A 24,757-nucleotide genomic window follows, 5' to 3' on the forward strand; every position below is an offset into this window, starting at 1 on the left:
CTTTGTCTTGCCTAGTAAGTTGTGCAAGACATCCATCCATATTGATGAGTGGAGTGAAAAACTAAAATGTTTCTTGTTCGTGGTTGTTCCCCTTCCTCATTTAAATCTGCTTCCACTGTTTTAACAAACAGTGAACAGTTATTATTTCACCCACATCCTGAAAATCTAATGCTTTTCAGTCACTCAATAGAATTGTTACTTGCTAGTTCAATTAAATTAAATTAAATTCAATTAGCCTTTATTTTGTCTCCAAGGAGAAATTTCTCTTGGGCACCAAGATACAGCGTTATACATACATAAAGGTTCCTTAGCCCATTTACGTAGACCTGAGGCCGATTCTAAAAACGCCTTCTAAAACCTAACCTAAGGTTTTCTGAAAACCTTAAAATTCTTACTAAAATAATATATGTGTCACATATACAGAGGTGTATGTGTTTTTTAAGGAAATGGGTCTCTCTCAAAACAATGGCCACATTTGGAGTCACACACACACACACACACACACACACACACACACCTAGATGCTGTTCCAACAACGACGTAAAGCAGAGATGATTATGGTGCCTCCGCTGGTCAGCAGGACTACCTAATCCCTCCTGCCACTGCTCCATGCTGGTCTCTCTCCATCTGTTGTACTGGTATTCTGCTCCATGCTGGTCTCTCTCCATCTGTTGTACTGGTGTTCTGCTCCATGCTGGTCTCTCTCCATCTGTTGTACTGGTGTTCTGCTCCATGCTGGTCTCTCTCCATCTGTTGTACTGGTGTTCTGCTCCATGCTGGTCTCTCTCCATCTGTTGTACTGGTGTTCTGCTCCATGCTGGTCTCTCTCCATCTGTTGTACTGGTGTTCTGCTCCATGCTGGTCTCTTTCCATCTGTTGTACTGGTGTTCTGCTCCATGCTGGTCTCTCTCCATCTGTTGTACTGGTGTTCTGCTCCAGTCCATGCTGGTCTCTCTCCATCTGTTGTACTGGTGTTCTGCTCCATGCTGGTCTCTCTCCATCTGTTGTACTGGTGTTCTGCTCCATGCTGGTCTCTCTCCATCTGTTGTACTGGTGTTCTGCCACAGTCTACCTAATACATACACTTGGCAGCATTATTATTATTGATTTCCTGAAATCAATCACTGCGTAACAGTTTGACCTACATTTAAAACCACATTCTTGGCACTGAGTGTTGGATTGGAAGAAGAGTAACACCTGATAATAAGAAATATGTTTTATTATTATTTTTCCTGCTTGCTGACTGAATTGTTTGATTTTCACATCACTTTCTGCCTTTAGGTGTGTGTGTGTGTGTGTGTGTGTGTGTGTGTGTGTGTGTGTGTGTGTGCCCGTGTGTGCGTGACAGTGAGCCAATCGCAGAGTGAAGCTTGCCTGCTAACCGATGCGCAACTGCTGTGTTCAATGAAATATAGACAAGGTGAATGTCATTGACATTCACTTGTGTCTGTCTCTTTGTCTGTCTAGAGGACTGATCAATGCCAAACTTTGTATGCACCACAGAAGCTTTATATATTTAAGTGGGGGTGGGCCTAGTGGTTAAGGCAGTCATATAGGATTGATGAAAATAAGGGGAGCATGAATTGAAATGTAAATAAACAGGATATGTTGTTTGGAAAAGAAGCTTGAGGGCTATATAGACTACCACTTGACATAACACTACACGCTCTGAGGAAGCCTGACAGCGGGTTCTGGGTTTGCATAGTTTCATTATATAGATATTCCACTGTTCCAGGCTGGTCACCAAACCATGTCTAGTGAGGATTATATATTTTAAAAGTATTATATCTGAATCTGATCCTGGGATCTAGACGCTGGTGGTGGCAGTGCAGATGAACCTCCTTCCTTCTCAACTCTAGACGATTGAGACTTGGTGAAGTCGGGGATGGAGGTGGGTTGAGACTTGGTGAAGTCGGGGATGGAGGTGGGTTGAGACTTGGTGAAGTCGGGGATGGAGGTGGGTTGAGACTTGGTGGGGTCGGGATGGATTATATTTGACTGTGCAAGTGTGCAGATTGGCTAGAAGTGCTCACATTTCAAGCCGTGAACGAAAGGATGTTTGTGCATTCCCAGCAATAGAGATGGAAAAGTGTTGAAGAGAGATCTTCCTTATTGAACTTGTTCTAAGAGTAAGAGCTACATATGTTTATAATTTACAATGATGCACGTTTTATTGTTTGTTTTGTTTTGTTTTGCTTCACTTGCAAAGTTGCAGCTGCACATTTCTTACAGTAATCTTGGTTACACTACAGTATGTTAGAGCTGTGAAAGTTGCCAACCATATTGGTCCTACTGGGACACGATGAGATCTGTGGTAACGGCCAAAAGTAGCAATTGGCTTCTAGGACTCTGAGTTGCTAATTGGTCTGACCTGGTCGCTGTAGACGGGCACAGAGGTGCCAAGGTCCAGCAGTGAGTGGGCCAGACAGATTGAGGGTAGTTCTTAAACTCAATCTAGCCTTCTCTGTAAATGCATTTTTGGACGAATAGCAGCTCTTCAGCTTGAGATATCGGTTTAGAGGCAGTTTAGTTGGAACTATTTTCTATTTCTGGCCCTGGATGGAGCAAATATTTATGTAGTTCAGTGATTCAATTAAGCCCTAATTTGTAATCGTTGGCATTTCCAGGTTCATCCACTGCAGTGAGGAAGGAGTAACCATATTGTGACTGCACTGCAATATACGTTCTACATACCTCTCTAATATACGGCATACTATGCATTACATTACCTCCCTTCAATATATTATACAGCATGTACCATGCATTACATTATCGCTTTCTTTAGATCACTTACACTAGGGATTTGGTACCTCGCGATAGATTATATAAGTTAAATATCTCAACCGTAGATGTAGCCTCTATTGCTTGCTCTCTCTCTCTCTCTCTCTCTCTCTTCCCCTCGTCTATCTCATCCCCCTCCTCTATCTCTCTACACATACACCCCCCTTCTATCTCTTTTCCTTTTCTTCCTTTTAGTTCTCCCTTTTCCCTTGAGGTGTGCCATTTCCTTGGAACATACAGTAGCAGGCATATTTTAAACTACATTTAACATTCAGCCACTTATTTTACTCTATTCGATGCATTATTAAAATACCTTCAGACCCCCTTAATTATTTCACTAGCTCTCCCTTTCCCGGCGGAACTGATAATTGGTGTTATTTATCTAAACAATACCACAATGTGACTCTTAGGGTGGGAGCAGTTGAATAATGGATGAGGACAAATGCAAAGCAATTGCACTTACTCAAAGACTAGTGCACTATCCTTGTCAGTGAGATTTGCCATTTACATTTGCAAAATGGCCACCAAAGTATTAAATGCTTCACTGTTTTCTTATAATAAAACTGGAGATAATATTCATTTCAATATGCACTACTCAGAGGGGGAGAGAGAGAGAGAGGGGGAGAGAGGGAGAAGGGGAGAGACAGAGAGAGAGAGAGAGAGATTTAATGAGTCTCTCTCTGACTCAGAGTGGGTTAAATTTGTCAGGACCAGGAATGGACATTCTCAGTTTCAATCAATAGTCGACTAGCAACACATTTTATCAAGGCGAATCGACTCGTCGAACGTCATCTCTGTTCTATTTTTACAAGACCTAACATACCGTATAGGCTGTTAACAGGATGAATGCCCTGAAATGACATTTACTAGTCCTTACCCATTGTGAGATATTGCCTGTCCCCATAAATATTGTTGATTGCCATTCATTTTAACTTGTATTATATTTTTTGTGTGTTTGTTTTTTTTGCTGTGTGCAGTAATTGTAAGCCATAGTGTTGCGTGAGTTGGGAGACACGCGTGTACGCACGCAAGCTCAGTCGCACACGCACGTGCGCAGGCAGCCAGACAGACAGACCTGGAATTGTTTACCTGGGCTGTAGATGGCGGAAGTGGTGGAAGGCAGGTATGCTAGAGGAAGCATGCCAGTGGGGTAACGGTGAGAACGGTGGCCTGTGATGCAGGTGTCGCTAGGTTGCGATTTTTCCCATGTAAGTAGATGGGGAAATTTGAGGCATTGGATGATTTGAGGCATTTTGTTCCAAAAATGTGTTTTTCAAAAATCCACCTGTTATAACAGGCCAATGTGAAAAGGGTGGGATATATTCCTCAGCCTAGTAGGAAAGTGCATGAAAGATGTCACGTATATTGTACACTGCGTTCATGATTTGAGGCTTTTTGTTCAAAACGGACAGATCGGTCTTGAGCACATGCTTATAGAGATACTGTGTAACGATTTCCTTTAGTGAGTGTGCATGCAACGTTTCACTCATGGTGGCACTATAACAGCCCGTTCTGGAATTTTGGGGCAGAGGTTCATTGTTGGCATCCAGGGAGTGTGTGTGCAAAGTTTGGCATCGACCGAGTTAACGGTGCTGGAGATTAACTGGTAACGGACGGACAGACACACACACACACACGGACGTACGGTACAGTCCTATTCGTCTGTGCCTCAATCTCAAAATGACATTGATGGGTACCTATGGGTATTTATGTTAGACACACCCACAGACACACCCCCAGATTCTCAGCCACACCCACAGGTTTATTTTAATATGTGGAGTGGCTATTCAACCACCAGGTGGCGTCGGCCCATGATGAGCAGAGCTGCATGCACTGAGTCTTAATATGTAGCTTCTAGCAATATGCAGTAAATTTGTACTGTAAACTAAAGTATCAATACTGTAATATTGAAATACATTGAAATACATACTGTTACAAGTAATATTTATTTGAGTAAGCGGTTAGGGTCCATTTGGTTCCATTTCTACACTCTAAAGTTAAATTATCATTGATGTTACAATATAAATATTGGGGGTCCCAGAGATATAAATGCCATTAAATGGGGGTCCATACTCCATAGACTAATGCATGTCAAACTGGGGGTCCTTGAAATTAAACGGGTTGAGAGTCACTGCTATAGCTGTAAAAACCTTCTCTTATGGGGGTCCCTGGCATATCTTTTCAAATGGGGGTTCCTGGCATATATTTTTCAAATGGGGGTCCCTGGCATATCTCTTCAAATGGGGGTCCCTGGCATATATTTTTCAAATGGGGGTCCCTGGCATATCTTTTTCAAATGGGGGTCCCTGGCATATCTCTTCAAATGGGGGTCCCTGGCATATCTTTTTCAAATGGGGGTCCCTGGCATATATTTTTCAAATGGGGGTCCCTGGCATATCTCTTCAAATGGGGGTCCCTGGCATATCTTTTTCAAATGGGGGTCCCTGGCATATATTTTTCAAATGGGGGTCCCTGGCATATATTTTTCAAATGGGGGTCCCTGGCATATCTCTTCAAATGGGGGTCCCTGGCATATATTTTTCAAATGGGGGTCCCTGGCATATCTCTTCAAATGGGGGTCCCTGGCATATATTTTTCAAATGGGGGTCCCTGGCATATCTTTTTCAAATGGGGGTCCCTGGCATATCTCTTCAAATGGGGGTCCCTGGCATATATTTTTCAAATGGGGGTCCCTGGCATATCTCTTCAAATGGGGGTCCCTGGCATATATTTTCAAATGGGGGTCCCTGGCATATCTTTTTCAAATGGGGGTCCCTGGCATATCTCTTCAAATGGGGGTCCCTGGCAACTCTATCTCTCTCCCTCCCTCCATCTCTCTCTCCCTCCATCCCTCACTCCCTCCCTCTCTTCCTAAACAGTGGTCCCTGAGGGGCTCCAGGTGGTCCCCAGCTAAATGGATAGTTGTTAACCAAATGGACCCTTATAGATATTTAACTCTATTAAATGTACTCTATTACAAATAGTGGCATAGATAGTCAGGGTCTGTCTGTCTGTCTGCCTGCCTGCCAAATTACAATATTTGCCTCTGAGATGTGGAGTAGAAGTAAAAGTATTGGAAATCGGTAATACTTTAGGCTCTTTGGATGCAAGAGAATATAGAGTATTTTAATTCATATTTAATGATGTTCAGGAGTTTAATACATTATGTGAGCTGAAATGCTTCATAGTTTCCTGGCACAGTGGCAAGACAGTTCATATTACCCCACCCCCCACGGCGCATCCAACACCTTTAGCTGTGTCCCAAACAAACAAACAATGGAGCCAGGGTGAAATGTTATTCACTTCAAACTGTGCTCTCCTATGTTTTTTCCCTGCACACTGTTCTTAAAAAATTCAATCAATCAATTACATGAACCCTAACGCAATGTTGTTTGTTTTGAATGTATATATCATTAGTTTTCATGTTCCATTTAGGTTATTTTTTATTGTAATATGGGGTATTTGTAAGGGAATTAAAATGTTCAGAAGTGACAGACTACACTATGCATCCACTGCACACAAAATGGAGTGGAAACTGAGTTACATGTCCTAACCGTACAGAACTTCTGGGCTGTACGTTTTGATTAATTGAATACACAGGACCTCAATGGAAACAGGCCATATCTTGGGGTTAATCCTTTTGGTAAATGGTAAATTGTGCTTTTATATAGCGCTTTTATCACAATCGCTTTATATCATACTCTTGTTTGTATTCAACTTGACTTTATGTGCGTGTTTCTTACAAATAAAGTAGTCAATCCATCAATGAGTTATACAATGGAATCCTCATTTATCTCTGAGAGTGTAGCCTACAGGAGTCTGGTTTGAACTGAAATGTACTTCATGTCAAACTGTAGGTGCTTTCCTGTGCTTCCCCCCCTGCATACCGTTCATAAAGTATTAAATCAATCAACATGAACCCTAACATTAGGTTGTTTGTTTTGAATATATCATTAGTTTCCACTTTCCATTTAGTTTAGTTTTTTATTGTAATATGGGGTATATAACTGATTGATTAATTGACTCGGTTATTTAACAGTTTGCAATAAACAAGCACAGAAAGTACATCTTGGTGGTGTGTAGCGAATCTTGTGGACCAGACCCATTGCAAGATGCTGTACTCTGTTGTCAACCCTAAGCCCTTCCAGCCTTTCAAAGTGTGGAGGTGTTAGTTGGATTCGGGGGTTGAGGCCAAGTAGTAGCCTGACCAGCTTATTAGCATGTCTAAAGAGACAATTGAAGCTGGAGATCCTAGTGAGTTCTGTCGGAGTAGCACAATAAGCATTTAGAAATTCAAAAGAATCTTGAGTAAACAAATTAGGAGGGAAGGACAGATTTACAGACATACCAATAGTAGTGAAAAGTATTTTTACTTTTTTTCAGTAACACACACGCACGCACGCACACACACACACACACACACACACACACACACACACACACACACACACACACACACACACACACACACACACACACACACACATATAAATATATATATATATAATATATATATATAAAGCTCCTTTGAATTTAATTTAATTTAGATTTTCTGTCTCATTTCAAGTTTTCAAATATATAAAAATATTTTGAAAATAGCAGATCCACAAGCTCACACGCTATTTTAAAATGGCCAAATTGTGTATAGTTGTTAATGTGTATTTTATTTACTTCTACTCCATTACATCTCAGAGGCAAATATTGTATTTCTACGCCACTACATTTATTTGCAAATTTTAGTTAATGTACAGTTAATGTACAGTCCTCAGAACAGGGGGTATTTAATTGCAAACATTTCATCAATAATCATCAAGACAATATTCAGATTAAAGAGACACGCCAAGGACCCCCCACCCGAAGAGACACGCCAGGGACCCCCACCCGAAGAGACACGCCAGGGACCCCCCCTCCATAGACTAATGGCTATAGCTCTAAAAACCTTCTCTTATGGGGGTCCCTGGCATATCCTCTCAAATGGGGGTCCCCGGCACATCTCCCAAACGGGGGTCCCTGGCACATCCCTTCAAATTTTTATTAAATTTGCAAGCTGTATAGTTGGGTGGGGGGGTGTTAAGGATTCAAATTAAAAAAGGGCTAAAGTAGCAGATCTACAAGCTCAAAATAATCAATAATCATCAAGACAATATTCAGATTAAAGAGATATGCCAGGGACCCCCATCCGAAGAGACACGCCAGGGACCCCCCACCCGAAGAGACACGCCAGGGACCCCCACCCGAAGAGACACGCCAGGGACCCCCCCTCCATACTCCATAGATAGACTAATGCATGTCAAACTGGGGGTCCTTGAAATTAAACGGGTTGAGAGTCACTGCTATAGCTGTAAAAACCTTCTCTTATGGGGTCCCTGGCATATCCTCTCAAATGGGGGGTCCCTGGCACATCCCTTCAAATTTTCATTACATTTGCAAGCTGAATACTGCACTGGCCTCTGTCCTACTGCCCTACTGCCACCTACTGTCTGTTTATTATATTACACAGTAGGTGAAAAGAAAACTCCCCTTAAGACTAAACCACACCCATAAGAGGTGTGACTTCCATAGGTACCCAGGTACTTTTAAATACCTAGAGGTAACTATGGGTACTGGGCCGGCATAAACCAAGGGAACCCCACTGTAGTGCAAAACATACTCTCTCCCCATGCCTTCGGCCTGGTGGAGACAATGAGAGGAGGGGATAGACGGAGCAATTAACTAGCTACAGCATTGACCATATAGGTCAAAGTCCTTGTCCATCCCTAGTCATGAACTCCAGTTGTTTATTGGTTGGTTCGGTTGTGATCTCTTTTGGAATTTTTGGGGTGATGAAGGGAGCTTTTGGAGAATTTGTAGTTCTAGGGTTAGACATTATGGCCCACTGACCCACAAAGTACTATTTAAACACTCCGGGCCAGCAGAACACACGTTCCACTTGCCCACTCGAGCCAGTAAAATGTATGCATTAAAAATGAAAACATCTGATTTCACTTCATTTTCCTGTGGTACTAGTGTTTTGTAATGATGTTTTATTTAATCGTCTCGTTAGTTAACGATGCAACATAGCATTTCAGCCCTGTGTCTCAGTTGGTTGAAAAGTAGAGGCGCCTGATTTGTCCAGAAAGTCCACTGTTCACTCCACCAGCGTGCAGTGCAGTGCAATGCAGTGCATTAATTCATTCACAACTGACTGCACAGACAGAGCAGTGTTTCCTTCAAGTTGCTTTGTGGTAACTTTGTTACACAGTCGGTGACTTAAATAAATTACTGTTGCATCATATTGGTTCAGTTTTTATAACGAGGGTCAATTCTTGATTATTATTTGTTGATTCAAAAGTAATGTTTCTAGACCAGTGGTTACAATGGTGGGGCCAGTGATCTTCAAAAGTCACTGCCCTATAATCTCTGTCGTTCTGGAGAATCAAATCTCCATATACTGTATGCCTATACATGGGTGTATTGGGCTTGTTTATGGTTATGTCTGAGTCAGTGAGGAGTAGCCACTGCCAATGGCTTTCCAATAGCCAATTGGCCAATGTGCACATCGAAAAGCAAGTGATTAGAAAGCAAACTGTGATATGTCTTCTTTCATGTGCCTGAACCGATTCTATGACAAAGGTCTCAATGGTGCATAAATAATGTTTGTTATGAGCTGGTCTAGCTTGCTCCATTCACTGCTTTGTATACATGTCACTTCCGGTGCGAGATTTGTCTCCCATGAAAGTGTCATGTCACTTCCTTCTCAAATTTTCCGTGGTCAAAGTGATATCAGAGGTCCGCCGTTCGACCCTCCACCCTGAAAAACCTATGTTTCTATGTCAGTGGTGTTCAACCTTTTTCACGTCAAGGAGCCCCAGAATTATCTGTATTTGAAAAATGTTGTTCCAGTGACATGGTTGAGTTAAAAATGTTCGCTCTGAAAGAATATATATTAAAAGATTTGTGCCACATTTTCACGGTTTTTCAAAAATAGCAGACCTACAAGCTCGTAGCGCCGCACTCGGTACCGCGCTATGAACTTGTAGATCTGCTATTTCTCAATAGCTAAAGTATAACATAATCCTTGAAACACCAAAAGGGGTTCCTACCCAGAATGGGTTAATATAGGATAGGATGTCAAAACTTGTGTGGTCCTTTGTCATTGTGGCTGTTATTTATTTGATAGGATACTGCAAACAAAACAAAGTTGAAATGACTGGAAATACAAAAGCAACTAATCCTATGCTATACATCCTACTCGACAATGAAAACGTTACAATCCTATAATGGGCATGATGCCAACTCACCTAATTCTCTCGTCTCTCTCTCTCTCTCTCCCTCTAGTTACGACGGCGTTACCCTTCAGCCCGTTCTGGTTCACCGTGGAGCCGCGGGACACTCTGGCGGTGCGAGGCGCCCCCGCGTTGCTCAACTGCTCGGCCCACAGCGACGAGGCCCTGCCGGCACGAGTGGAGTGGAAGAAAGACGGCACCTTCATGAGCTTGGTCTCGGACGAGAGGCGGCGGGTCTTACCCGACGGCTCGCTGCTCATCACACAGGTGGTGCACTCCAAGCACAACAAGCCCGACGAGGGCACCTATCAGTGCGTCGCCACTATCGACAACTTGGGATCCATCTCTAGCCGGACGGCACGCCTCTCTGTAGCAGGTAAGAGCTGCCAAAGATATTAAGCCTGAATTGGTCATAAACTGTCCCTTACCACTCGGAAAGTTTGGTATCTTGGCGCATTTTCAACCTGGGAAACCATGTGAGGAAAATCCCAAACATGATAGGACGCTTTAATGAAAATGTAGAAAGATAATATTGATGTAAAGTATAGCAATACGCCATACCTTCCACTGTACCTGCATTTTGGCCAAAGAGGTCTGTTTTTGCCAGGCCTACAGTACAATGTGACCTTGTTCTGCTATGGGAGCAGCAAGTGGTGTGGGATTATTAGGAGTTTGAAGTCGAGTCACACCACTGAATTCAATTTGCAGGCATTGGAACAGCAGCATTCTGTGTGCTTTCCACTCTGCACTGCCCTGCCAGGTACAGAGAGAGAGAGAGAGAGCGCTTTGACAATAGGCTAGTCTCAGATAGTGGCTGCACAAAGTTTTACTTCTTTTTGAGCAGTGCATGGGCACACCGTCTCCATCATGTAGCTTTGTGTGTCCCTATGTCTGTCTGTCTGTCTTTCTGTTTAGGGTGCCAACAGGTAAGAAAGTGGTACTGTTGAGCTTCACATTGTGCACAGTGTTGAGTTTGAGAAAGCTGAGTTTTAATGTAACACCAGTCTTTTTCAGCACGAGTGTCTGTCTGTACAGGAGTTCAGTACAGTATAACAATTACAGTATAGCTCACGTCACACAGGTGTGGATTCATAGTGTGCTTAGTGTCTTTTTCATTCTGAGAAAAAGAGCATATATTATTGTCAATCAAGAGCTTGACAAGGCCCTTCTTTCCTCTTAGAGAGGCAGGAATAGTACTCCTCACTGCACATTGTTATACTGTACATATCCCTGGTTTGCATTTTACATGGGGTAGAGTTTGTTTCAAGGCAGAAGTAAAAATTTCCTCCATGGTTTTACTAGCGGACACTACAAAGCCACGGTATGTGTTTGGTATTATAAGAGCTTAATAGGTTGACCTTTTTTCATATTAATTGAACACCGTTCTAGGCATTTCCCGCCTGCACACATTCAATTAGTGCTTAGTTTATTGATGGTGGTAATAGTAGATAATTGTGTGCTCTCCGCTGCCCCAGCCCATCCTTTGGCCCGTTCATGGGCTGACCTCATGATCACCATGGGAAATCCTCTGACCTTAAGGTCATTTTAACACATCAATATCACAGCCAACCAGAGCGTATCCTGTGTGTGTGTGTGTGTGTGTGTGTGTGTGTGTGTGTGTGTGTGTGTGTGTGTGTGTGTGTGTGTGTGTGTGTGTGTGTGTGTGTGTGTGTGTGTGTGTGTGTGTGTGTGTGTGTGTGTGTGTGTGTGTGTGCGTGCATGTGCGTGTGTCCCTTTGAAGTGAATTCAAGTGGGGACCATGTTGGTACACAGTCGTGCCTGGCTCTCCATCAATGCCTGTCAGAGAAACCTGATTCATGTTTAATGCAGACAGGACTCATGTGGTTGTTGGACTCATGTGCTGAAATGAGCTCTCAAACAGCCTCGCAACCAATCGGACCTGCCTACGGGATGTTGGATTCAATCAATTCTGACTTAGAAGCAAGAGAAAACCATTCTACACACATACACGTGCACACACACACACACACCCACACACACACACACGCGTGCACCGTGTCATACACCCATATTGACACACGGACACACCAAGCCAGTAATGCGTCTCCAGCATGCTGGCAGGTGGCCAATAAAAAAGGTTAATTTCAGCGTGGAAGGAGCAGGCCATTAGGCCAGGAACGATGGCGTAGACGGGGAGGAGCGAAGGCCCTGGGCGTGACCTCTGAGACATAATGGCTTGTCCGGTTAGCATGCTGCAGGGAATGGCGGGTAATAATAATAGGATTGATTACTGCGGGACGTGTCCCCTAGTTCTTTATATAGAAGAGCCCTCACCACAAGCGACGGCGCTCCTCCTCGTCCCCTTATCCCCTTACACCTCTTCTCTTTATCATTCTCTCTTTCTGTCCATGTCTATTTGTTTTTCAACCCCTTTCTACTCTGTGTTTATTTTCTGTCTGCCCCCTTTGTCATCCACTCTGTGTGTGTGAGCGCACGTGTAGCACATGAGATAGCAGAGAAACATTCAGAGACTGGGGGGAGAGTGGCTTAGCCGGGCGTGGGTTTATGTATTCAGCTTGAGTCTCAGTGAGGGAAAGGGAGGGGGAGAAAAAAATTATAGGGCAGGGAGAGAGAGGCTTGCAGTGCATAGAGTAAGATGCGAATAATGAGACTCCCATCTCTACCGTCTAGTCGTCTCTCGCAAAACTCTCCCCCTCCTTCTGTTTCCCCCCCCCCCACTCTTTCAACCCACTCCTCCTCCTGTGGCTTGAGGTGAGTCCCATTTCAGCATTCAGGGATACCCCCTAACGGAAAGACGGTAGAGAGAATCGCTTATCCCCCCCCCCCCCCCCCCCATCTCTATACCTATATCGTTCCATTTTATTTGATTACTAACCCTAGCTGAAGCAGTCGGGAGACTCGGGACTGGGTTTTCTAATCAGTTGAATTTGCTCTGTCTGATTGGTTACATTTGGCTACATTTGTCTTCCATCCTGTGTTCAAGGGCTATATATATTCTTTTTGAGGGGCGCTCGCCCCTCCTATGCTTTTAGTGTGTGTCCTACATAAACATTAAATTCCCATTGACAATGAATGGAGAATTCTATGTCATATTTTACGTCATATTATTCTTCTAAAAAAATCGGAATCTAACTACTTCCACATATTTTGTGCTAGAAATCTATTTAAAACTTTATGCAGTTATTTATTAGGGATATGGAAAAAAAGTATTTTTCGATTTGCTCACCACCACTCAAATAATAGAGGTTGATAAAAAATAAATAAAAATAACACTGTACGAGCGTGTATCTCTGTGCACACTGCATGTCTCTCGTCGGCATCTTATTTATAACTCGGCGTGGCGTTATTATGGATCCCACTGCAGCCCTGCTGTGATTGGCCAGTAGTGAGCTGCTTGCGCATAGTGTGCACAAAGTTGACGCCAGCCGAGAAATGCCATCAGCTCACGGAAACCATAGACATATAAGCGTAGACGTCTCTTCCGGCTCTGACGCGTAGTCTGTATCTCGAGGGAACACAACATGGAGGCAAGCTTTCCCGAGGAAGCATAGCGGAAGCAAAGTGGAAGCTTCCGGGTACGTAACAGATGGGGACGTTCGGTAGACCAATCAGAGACGTGACTCCCTCTTTCCCAGCGGCACTTGCTTTAAAATGGAAATCCCGTAAAAGACGTGCTGTGATTGGCCAGTAGTCCAATTGAGTGGCAGCGACGCAGCATGCCTTCAGTACTTCCGCTTGACTTCCTCCTCCCATTGGACACGTGAATCTTTTCTACGTCCGAGCATAGACATGGTAACGCCCCGCCTGCCTCTGATTGGCCTACCGACACTGCCGGCCGCAGCACCAGACTTTCCTTCCAGGTGGAGGATACATGCTAGATAGTCTGGTTACTTTTACTCCGTGGTGGGAAATGAGTACGATATAATAATACAAGAGAATGACAGCTTGGCACATGCGACAGTAACTTTTATTTTTGTAGAAGAGGCAAACTAATATTGTTTATGCCGTTTGCTTTGATGGAATAATTGATTGTGTGTTCTAAATAATGTTTGTTGATTATTGTGTAATTTATTTGTATGTGTAAACTTGAAACATTATTGTACTGTAAGGTCTCTTTCCCTTGATTCTTTATCTTTTTTAGTATAATAGTATTAGTTTACTATAATTAGATTAATACACGATAATCAACACTATTTAATCAATTATTCAATCAAAGCAAACGGCATAAACAATATTAGTTTGCCTCTTCTACAAAAATAAAAGTTACAAGAGTTAGAAGGCTGCAGCCTGTCGCGCGTGAACACCTGAACTTCCATGCTTGGCCAAAAGCCACACACACACACACACACACACACACACACACACACACACACACACACAAAGGTTCTGGTGACATGTCACGTGGGCAGGACTGAACTGTCTGTATCTCTCCCTCTCAATCCTTGCGAGTTTCTTTCCTCGCTTCCCAAAAAGCACCATGCCTCTCCTTCCTCCTCTCATCTTTCTCCCTGTCTCATCAGCTATCCTCTGTCTCACACTTTTCCTTTCTTTTCTTTCCCTTCTATTACCGTTCCCTCCCCTCTGTTATTCTTTTCCATTTTCCCCCAATCCACACCTTTTGTTTGTCCAGTGACCGCACGCACGCACGAACGCACGCACGAACACACGCACGCACACACGCACAAACCTTTTCTTTTCTTCCCCTCTCTTTTGTGTGTACTGGCCTTGGGTGTGCACACGTTGGCACTCTGTACATGTGAACGTGAGACTTTCCATTGTTGGTCAACACAAAATCGTTCACAATGCAGCTTTGTATTCAATTACCTCCCCCCCCCCCCCACACCCACACACCCACACACACACACACACACACACACACACACACACACACACACACACACACACACACACACACACACACACACACACACACACTCCAAATGACCAATTAGACATGAGCAACTGGTGCCCTGAAGGCCAACCACCACCTTCACTTAATGTGCCCCATGGGTTAATATCTATTATCCAGTTGCTGATATACAGTATATTATGCAAACATGCAAATATAACCCGCTTTAGATATTAGTAGCTGGCATTAAAATTGTAGCGACTTTTTTTATGTCCAATATATTTGTATAATCAAGTAACTTATAACTAAATGCATTTGAAATGAAATACAAACGTTATCTTTCAGGATTCCAATTAAAAAATAGCAAATTAATAATAATAATAATCAGGATTCCAATTCAAATATAGCAGATCTACAAGCTCAAAACGTGTCACACTAAAACGCATTTTGAGCTTGCTGTAGAATGACGAAGTGCGGCATTACGGGAAAAGTCAGAGATAAGAGGTTTCTGCCAGACAGTAAATGCAATGTGGCCCTCAGTCTGGAGTGAGTGTGGACATATAGTGGCCCTCTCCATCATCAAAGTTGCCCACCCCTGAATTGCATGATACCTCATTGCTGAGCAGCCAGGATTGTCTTCGTGACAAATAGTCCTGACCTGGAAATGAGGTCAGGGTCACCATGGCATTCCAATACCCTGATTTTCATCTGTCTCTGGAAGGCAGCATGAAGATCTGTCTCTGGAAGGCAGCATGAAGATCTGTCTCTGGAAGGCAGCATGAAGTAAAGAAGAAAAAAGGTCTAGTTATGCGTAGTTATTGCACATGTCCTGCACTGAACTTGGAGGGGTAAAGGAAAGGAAACTCTTGGAGCACAGATGATGAGAAAGGGCAACAGTATGCAACAGTTGTAAAATATAAGCAGCGGGGAAAGAAAACGTGGCTGAGGAAGGAGAAGAGTGGATGGCACTTTACAGTACTGTAGGTATGTGCGGACATTCCCTGGAGAATGTCTGCTGGAGAAAAGAGTCGCTAGGGAGTCTGCAGGGCTGAGAGCAGACGACAGCCTCCATTTTAGGAGTATTCACTGACTGATTAGGTCCACTGGGTAGCCGGAGAGGCTGACAGAGAAATCCCTATCTCTACTCTGCAGACGTGTGTGTGACTGTGTGACTGTGTGTGTGTGTGTGTGTGTGTGTGTGTGTGTGTGTGTGTGTGTGTGTGTGTGTGTGTGTGTGTGTGTGTGTGTGTGTGTGTGTGTGTGTGTGTGTGTGTGTGTGTGTGTGTGTGTGTGTGTGTGTGTGTGTGTGTGTGTGTGCGCGCGCGCACGTGTGTGCATGCACAGTTGCACACGTACGTGCCTTTTGTATGAATTGGTATGTGATTGTGCACACATGAATACTGTGTTCTAATTTCCATGTACCTGATATCTCATTTTCTAGCATGAATTCTATTCTTTACCATTGCACTGTATGTTGATAGCACAGTACCAATGCCAGGTGATTATAGTGAGAGCTAATTAGCTCGCTTTACAAATTAGTTTGTTGACGTCAACAACTTCACAGGTGCTACCAGCAGTTCTGTGATACAGCTTCTGGACAAGGAAATTAAATAAGTGATTTTCTTATTTTCCGTAACATATTTATATTGTGTGCCTACTACACACTTTGGCGAGGTGGAAGATAGATTGCTTGGAACAGCCAGTGTCAGAGGAATGAGACTTGGTAGGGACAGACTTGGTAGGGACAGAGTTTGCAATGCATTACTTTTGATTGCTATAGATGCACTATACACATTACAAATTAATGTGGAATACTAGTTTAACACCAACCATTTTTGGTCTTATTAGACTGTTTTTCAAAATGTATCTTTTAATGTCCTTACAATGTGTTACCGGTATAATTTTTTTTCTTACAAAATACAAAACCCCCACTAAATTCTCTGAGACGTTTTCTCCCTGCATGTTCTGAGCATTTCTCATTTGTAGTCATATGAGAATGACGTGCCATGATCATAGTGTACGGTCTATAATACAAATTTTTTAATGTTTACACATGATCTCTGTAGTCATGTGATCAAGATGAGTCTGTTGGATTTATCAGATTCTACACTGATTGGATAAGATTGCCTTCCAAAGTTTTCAGGAGTGGCCCGTTTTGTACAAAATACTGCAAATCATGAACACAGTGCAATGCAGTGAAACTGTGCACGCATATTCCCACTAGGCTGCGGAAGCCTGACATTTTTCAAATCAGCCTCATGGTGGTGCTATAACAGGCCAAGTCACGTCTTTACATGCAGCGATCTGCACAAAACGTTGTGTGCTCACCCCCTACAGGCCAAGGAAAAACATCTAGCCTGGGTTTTTTAGTTCTGCCTTTTCGAGCGCCACCAGGAGGCCCATTGCAATAAGCCCTTTTAGGCTGCTCAACAGTGCTACTTTAGGTCACCCAGCAGTATTGCAGTTGTTCATACCCCAAACAGACCGACAGACAAACAGACAAAGTGCCTGTTATCAATGGAATTTTATTATGGGCCCTTTAAATGGTGTTTTCTTGGTTCCAAACCTAAAGCAGAGTGCTGCTGTAGTTGACAAAATGAATGATGAAGATAAATTTCCCTTGCAAGTTAATGTGGTTGAGCTGCCTACTGACTGACTGTGTATAGGATTGCAATGTCTCCTTCCACTCTAATGTTTTTCAACCCATAACCCTCCCACCCGTGAAGGCCAAAACCCAGGAGACATTGCTCCTTTTCTCTCTCTCTCTCTCTCTCTCTCTCTCTCTCTCTGCTGTGAAATGTGACATGTTAACTGGGGGTTTCACAGAGTGTTTGATTCGATATCTATGTGTGTAGTGTGTACGCACTACGCACAAAGAGTTTTGAGCTTTTAGATTGCTATTTTCAGTTGTGCTGATACCGATACTGGTATCGGTTACTCAGGCCGATACCACTCTAAAGTACTCGTACTCGGTATCGGAACCGGGTCCGATACTTTGAACCGAGTACTAAAACATTCAATTGACACTAGGCTGAACGATCAATGCAACGGGAGCAAGTCTGACCCAACACTGCAGCAAAATGAGCAAATCACCCAAAACAGCCGATCTACAAGCATAAATGACAACTGACAAGTTTAGAACGGAGATCCATCTGCATCTATGTTTATATTTGGCGGGTAACACTATCGGATGAATAAATTAACATTTTAATTAGCTTATAGTTATAGTTGTCCTTTCTACTCGTAGGAGGAGCACATTAATAAAGGTATTTATTTACATCAGACCACCAGGTCCAAAAAAAGTACTCCATGAAGTGTAGATTTGTGTCTGTGTATATTCAGCGGGCAGCATTTTTAGATTAATAAATGAGCATTAATTAACCTCTGTTCTCTCCACTTGACGCAGCCACATGTCATTAAAAGTTATTTCCATCAGACGAGGTCCAACAAAGTAATCCATGACTGTATACAGATCATGAAAGTGTTATAAGCACAACGTCCTTAAAATCCTTAAAATAAAGATAAGCCAAAGTTTATTTTGCCGTAAAAAAAACTTGCAAGTGTTGTTTTTCTTTGCGACACAGCGACAGTACTCCCGCCCCTCCCCCCGCACATGTGCAGGGACGGTGACGTTCTTTTTCTTTGAGCATAATGAAAGAAAGGCACCTATACAAGGTCAACATTTTTCTTTCAAAACGATGAAAGGTAGATAAAACTAGAATGTGTTGGAATAGAACAAAATGTTTTATGGCTAATAACATTTTGGAATTTGATATTTTTTCAAAATCATTTCAGGCTATTTTATTGTGGCAATTGAACAGTATCATTACAAGTACAAGTACAAGGCATGACAGTGAAATTAAATAGGAGAAAAAAGGGGTAAAATAAGTGGTTACCGGTACTCAACAAAAATAGTACTCGTATCGGTACTCTGTATCGGCGAGTACAAAAAAATAAGTACTTGTACTCATACTGAAAAAAATGGTATCGGAACAACCCTAATTTTCATAGTGTGACACCGTTGTACAAAATATATACTGTAAAGCAGGCTTAATGTTAATAGAGAGAGGCAAAGACAACCAATTCCCTTTGACCTAACTCAGGAAGTTCAAATGACAGCAGAATATCTACTTCCTGGCTGATCTCCCCAAGGCTAGGTCATCCAAGAACTCTTTCTCCATGCAGACAATACTTGGATCCCTCATTAGATTATTAGCAATAGTTATATCAGATTTATTGCAATTAGGACAACAGTAAACCTTGGGAGAATAGCCACAACTCTCTTGTTTTTCATGGCAATGTCAGGCACACTGTTGCACAATACTGACTTGAATAACTGATTACTTCTTTATACATACAAGCATGTAGGGTAGGCTATTAAACATATTGACTCTATGTCTATAATATCTATAATAAGCTATCTTTTATTTGGTATTACATGCATAATATTAAAACGAATACACATTAAATAAATACACCTCATTCACAAAGTGTGAGTACACAGATGTACACAGTGATATTAAAGGGTTTCAGCGAAAACTGATTTCATAATTTTTGTACGTGCTTTTTTGTCTGCTGCACTGAATCTCACGTCTGCTGCTAGACACTCATATGTTCCACAACTATCATTACTATTAGGAATTATTAGAATTCCTTATTCTTCATGCTAAATCTATTACAATAGTACCAAACCTCAAATAAAATGTTTGTATTCTTTCTTCTCATTTTCACATGAGAGTATTAACTTATTAATGTTCAGCTGATCATCACGAGATCAAGGTACTTGCTTTCAAATAAAGCAGATGTATATTCTGTCAAGGTTGCCTTTTATGGTGTTAAATGGGCCAGTGGAATAATGCAAATACTCAATGCTTAATGTTGAGTCATTTATTTCCACTCATTTTAACCGTGTTCAAATCAAGACGGCTGAATGAAATGGCAGCATAATGTTTTTCCTGAGATTTTCTGCAGGATGTGTAGTGTACACAGCAGGCAGACAGTCACCACTTTGCATCATTCATCCATTTCAATTGTAGACAAACTGTCTCTGTGCCCTTTTTGAATCTCCCATTGCTCTACCAGATGACAATTGGCTCTTTTCGACTAAGTGAACCGTTCTGGATTTGCTTCAATACGCTATGGCTCGGTTTCAGAAGGTTCTCAGAACCTAATTTGGTTCCTGCTCAGGACGCATGGGAGAAGCTAGTAGTGCTGTTACTCTGGTCTTAGTCAGGCGGATGTGACAACACTGGAACTATATCCTAGAGCAGAGGTTCTCAAACGTTTTTATTGGGGTTGTTTTTATTCAACAACCCCATATTACTGAGATACTGAGACAGTATAACGTGGGAAAAAATGTAATGGCACTTTTCCATCGATCCTTTGTGGAGAGTGCATTGACTATGAGTATGACTTCAATGTATGAGACCCGGGTACTCGGGAAGGGGAAAGCTATTACTAGGGACAAAACACACCCGTTACACAGCCAATACCATCTTTTACCATCAGGGCGACGGTACATGGTACCTTCTCTGCAGGCTAGGGCCTCACGATTGTTTGTTTCCATAAGTATAGGACTTATGAACAAGCAGGCCCCATCTCAGTTCCGTGTATAAAGTGTGATGTGATGCCTCTTGGAACTATGACTGTTGGCATTCTGTTGGCATTGTTTCTTTATTGTCAATCAATGTACTGTGTGATCTGTTTGTTTGTATTGTATTGTTTTCTGTATCCTGATGACTGCTTGCCACAAAACAAATTTCCGAAAGGGCAAATAAAGTATCTATCTATTATGAAGGATATTCTTTGGCGACCCCATCTGTTCCCCATAGTTTCAGGTTATGGAAAGTTTTGGGTTACCCTTCATAGTAAAAACAAAAAGCCAAAAGCCAAGTGTTGCCTATCTCAAAAGCACCTTTCAAATTCTCAAACTGTCCTGGAGTGTGGACCACTTCTCTATAGGTTTTTAGTCTCTATAGTCCTATATTTGTCCTATTGTCATTGCAAATCTTTCGTCGCAGGGCAAGACCTAAGTGCTTATTATACAAATATTTATTTATCCATGGGAATATATAAATGGTCTACTTTTGTTCTGAAATTGCGTATTTAGATTATATTTCCTATAGCTTTAATTTGATTTGGGTTTATTGATGTTCGGTTGGCGAAATTAGATTGTATTGAAGACGATAAGAAATGACTAGGTTCTCCCTAAATAGACATTGTACTGCACTTTACTGGACGTTTGTTTGGACTATGTTTCTTCCTTCCCTCATTGACATTCACTGTCTGTCTGTCTTACCTTCATAACCATGTGCAGCGGGAAAAACAGATAACTAGAAAGGGATACTTACAGTATGAGGTTATAGACCCATGTACTTTTATCTCGTTAAAACTAGCATGAGCACACATGGCAAGGCAGATTTGGGTTTCCATATTGAACCCACCGGCACACCTGTGTTTCAAAGCTGATTTGGAATTCACAGGGCTTTTGAACCCCAAAAGGGACTTTATTCTTATAGGTTTGTTTTGATGTCTGCTCAAGGTTTGGCGGACTTCTTTTCAAGCACGGCTCAATTTTCAGACAGATGGAGACCGAGAAAGTAGGAGGAAGAAAGTTTAATTCCAGATTGACACGGTTCACCAGCCAGCCTTGTCTACTTGATGGGGACGGCCACTCCACCCAGCTCAAGTGAAAGTGACATTGACATATATCTTCCATCCTGAGTTCAACCCCACTGTCATTGTCTGGTTATGATTTGGGAACCATCATAGCTGGCTGATGACAACCTAGAATTGGCTTTCGTTTGAATGACGTCCATTTCACGAAGGAGAATGTGGAATTGCAGAATGACTGCAAGGTGACAACCGTGACACAAAGGATTATCTTTCCCCCTGCTTTTTAGATGTGAAGTATATTTCTTGTGCTATAGGTGCAGAAACATGGTCTAACTTTGAGAGTTTCTTTGAATTTTCTTCAGAAAAGGAATGCTCTCTATTTGGGGCCGACTGAACATAATAACGTAAAGTATAAAGTGTGTGTGTGTGTGTGATGTTGGTGAACTTTTCTTTTGTTTTTTCCCCCTTCTTTCTCTGCCACCAGAATGGGCACCTAAAGACATGGTTAAAGTCCCCCCCCCTTCTTTTGGTTGGGGTGGTACATATAACATTCTCACACTTGCACCTATAGGACACATTCAAGGTGTCAGACGCATCTTGCTCTAATTCCCTCGAGACTAAATCAAAGCCCTGGCTGTCTTGCTCCAACTGCAAATGCATTTTAGCCTCCTCAAAGCTTTACTTCTTCTGGCGGAAGAATGAAATAAAATCCCATTTCTGCTTTTTCATACCAGCTTTATAGATTTTTGCTGATGGCAAGTCAAAGGTTCAAGTCGAATGGGATGCAGCTTCTGCTTTATGGTTCTTCTTAGCTTGATGGCCTTGATGGCACAATGTTTATTTTGTTTGTTTGCTTTGAGCCCGAGACGCTCAATCTGGACTGCCAAAATCATGACGGGAAGTGAAGGGGAGCAATGGATATGTTCAGTTATCCTCAAACATAGCTTTTATCTCCCGCACAGAGCTCTGAGGAAATGGTCTGCACTGTTCCAGTGCAGGAATTATGGGGAGAGTGTTGTAGGTCCAGGAGAGTGCTGTAGGAAGAAGCTCAAATGTGTGTAGGATTGGCCCGTGTTTAGGGAAGGAAAGCCGGGTGGAGAGGGTGATGTTGGTCATTGCACGTACACCTAAGGGCAATGTACACCTGTCAGCAGGGAGTGTTGGGCGGGAGGAGTACAGAACGAAGGCCCTATGTACGTCCTCCCTGTGGGGGCTCCTCACTGACGGGTGAGTCAGTAGGGTGCAACAGCAGTGACAACACAAAAAACTGTGTGGGGTCAATTTTAATTGGCATAATGACTAAAAAGGCGGTAAAAAAATAATTGGCTACCTATTGTGTAAAGGTCAGTGGTTCTCAAACTTTTTCATGTCAGGACCCCCAAATGAATTTGCATTTGGCTGTGGACCCATCTGAAAATATATTTTGCGTGCATGTGTATGTGTGCCCTCATTTCGCTGAGCTGCCCTGAACTCTCTTTGTGAGGGCCCCGGGGAGGGTGTCAGGATTCCTCCTCTCCACACCATGCAGTGCTCTTGCAGACTTTTGATTGGTGCAGGCAAGGCGTGCGCGCGCGCGTGCGTGTGTGTGTGTGTGTGTGTGTGTGTGTGTGTGTGTGTGTGTGTGTGTGTGTGTGTGTGTGTGTGTGTGTGTGTGTGTGTGTGTGTGTGTGTGTGCGTGCGCACATAAACTTGTGCTCAGGGGTCTGCAATTGGGTGGATTGCTAAAAACAAATGCAAAAAAGCTGGCTAAATACTGTTCTGTCTCAGCTACTATGGGCAGTCTGTCTGTCTGGAGAAGGCGTTGTTTCATTTATCCCTAGGTGGCTTTAAAAAAAAAAAACGTCAAGTAGTAGTATGTCAACAATGTGCTATATATATATTATTTTTTTTTCTCTTCTTTTCCCTCTGTGTGTTAAGCATGTGCAGCAGCTATATCTGGTTGGACCATATAATGTATAACCTAATTCTGATCAGTGTTTGGGTCTATTGTATTACGCCTCTTGTGCAGATCCAAATAAAATAATTCAAGTGTCACACATTCATGTGTGTGTGTGTGTGTGTGTGTGTGTGTGTGTGTGTGTGTGTGTGTGTGTGTGCTTTGGGTCTGAGGATTCAAAAGCAACATTTCCTGGTGTTTGAGCACAGAGGCTCTGTTGTAATGTTGATACCGATTTCCTTTTTTCTGCTATTGACTGTATGCTGCTTATATCACTGTGCAGTGTGCATGAGTTAGAAAGGGATTTTTGTGTACTTGTGTGCCCCCCCCCCCCCCCCCCCCCACACACACACACACACACACATACAAATTGAGCTGCAGTAGCTATTTTTTACTTCTGAATTATTGCCAGCTATCTCTCTGGATGAATATTACAGTGCACACTGCACAGTTACATTGAACACACTCGCATGCATGATTAATGCTTGTCATAGAGGATGACCGGTGAAGAGAGGCATTCGTTGTATAGCATCTGTCATTGTATAGGTAATTTACTGCAGCTGGATTCGCCTAATTGTTGGATCCACTCTGTCAAACTCTGTGATATCTGTCATTTTTATACTATTAGAGGTTCCAGTCGCTGTGCGGCCCTTACATCTAGTTTTAAACTTAAACAGTACACTGAAATGTGTAATCTGAAAACATTTGAGATGAAAAATAGACAATTAAGTAGCAAACTTGATTCAGCACTGCCTTGTTGCAGACAAATATGCGCAATTTCCATTTGTGGACGGAACATTTGACTGGTGATGACTGAATATTTTGTTCTCACTGATTCAGTCAGTGAACGACCTGCCTCCATCGCTGTGATGCTGAGACACACCCACCTTTTGTTTCACTAAGAAATACATCACGATAACCATGACATGGTTGCAAAAAGCCATTTCAGCGCGTCGTTAAAGTGTCAGGCTATTGTTATAACCCTGGTGGTATAGTGTCCTTAGCCTGCTTTTTTGGAGGGGCGCCCCTCCTATATACAGCTTTTGTCCCCACGGGTGACGGGTGTGATTTATTTTCATCAATGTTGTTTTGAGCCAAAAGATTATGCCCATGAAATAATGGTAGTGTTTGGTCCAGGAAGGTGTAATTATACTGAGATGCTGCATATGGTGTAGGAGGAGGAGCTGCTGAATGACATTTATTTACTGCCCTATCGTGACCCTAGAGGTAAAGGATGATGAATGCTCCTTGCTATGTTGTCTGAAAGAGTGACCCTCTTGCTTTTGACACAATTGCTGCTTCTTGCCAGCCAGTTGTGCACCGCAGCAC

General features: G+C 42.6%; 1 protein-coding gene across 4 annotated transcripts in view; it reads left to right on the top strand.

Moving 5' to 3' along the window:
• neo1a (neogenin 1a) overlaps positions 1–24,757 on the top strand; it is a 180,999-nt gene that overhangs the window by 65,643 nt on the left and 90,599 nt on the right. For all 4 annotated transcript variants that reach the window (XM_080768351.1, XM_080768352.1, XM_080768353.1 and 1 more), the window contains exon 2: positions 10,099–10,422. In XM_080768351.1, coding sequence (XP_080624477.1) covers positions 10,099–10,422 — 324 coding nt within the window. The remainder of the gene's footprint in view (positions 1–10,098; positions 10,423–24,757) is intronic.

Source organism: Protomyctophum bolini (assembly GCF_963924005.1).
Source record: "Protomyctophum bolini genome assembly, chromosome: 1".
Classification (NCBI taxonomy): Eukaryota; Metazoa; Chordata; class Actinopteri; order Myctophiformes; family Myctophidae; genus Protomyctophum; species Protomyctophum bolini.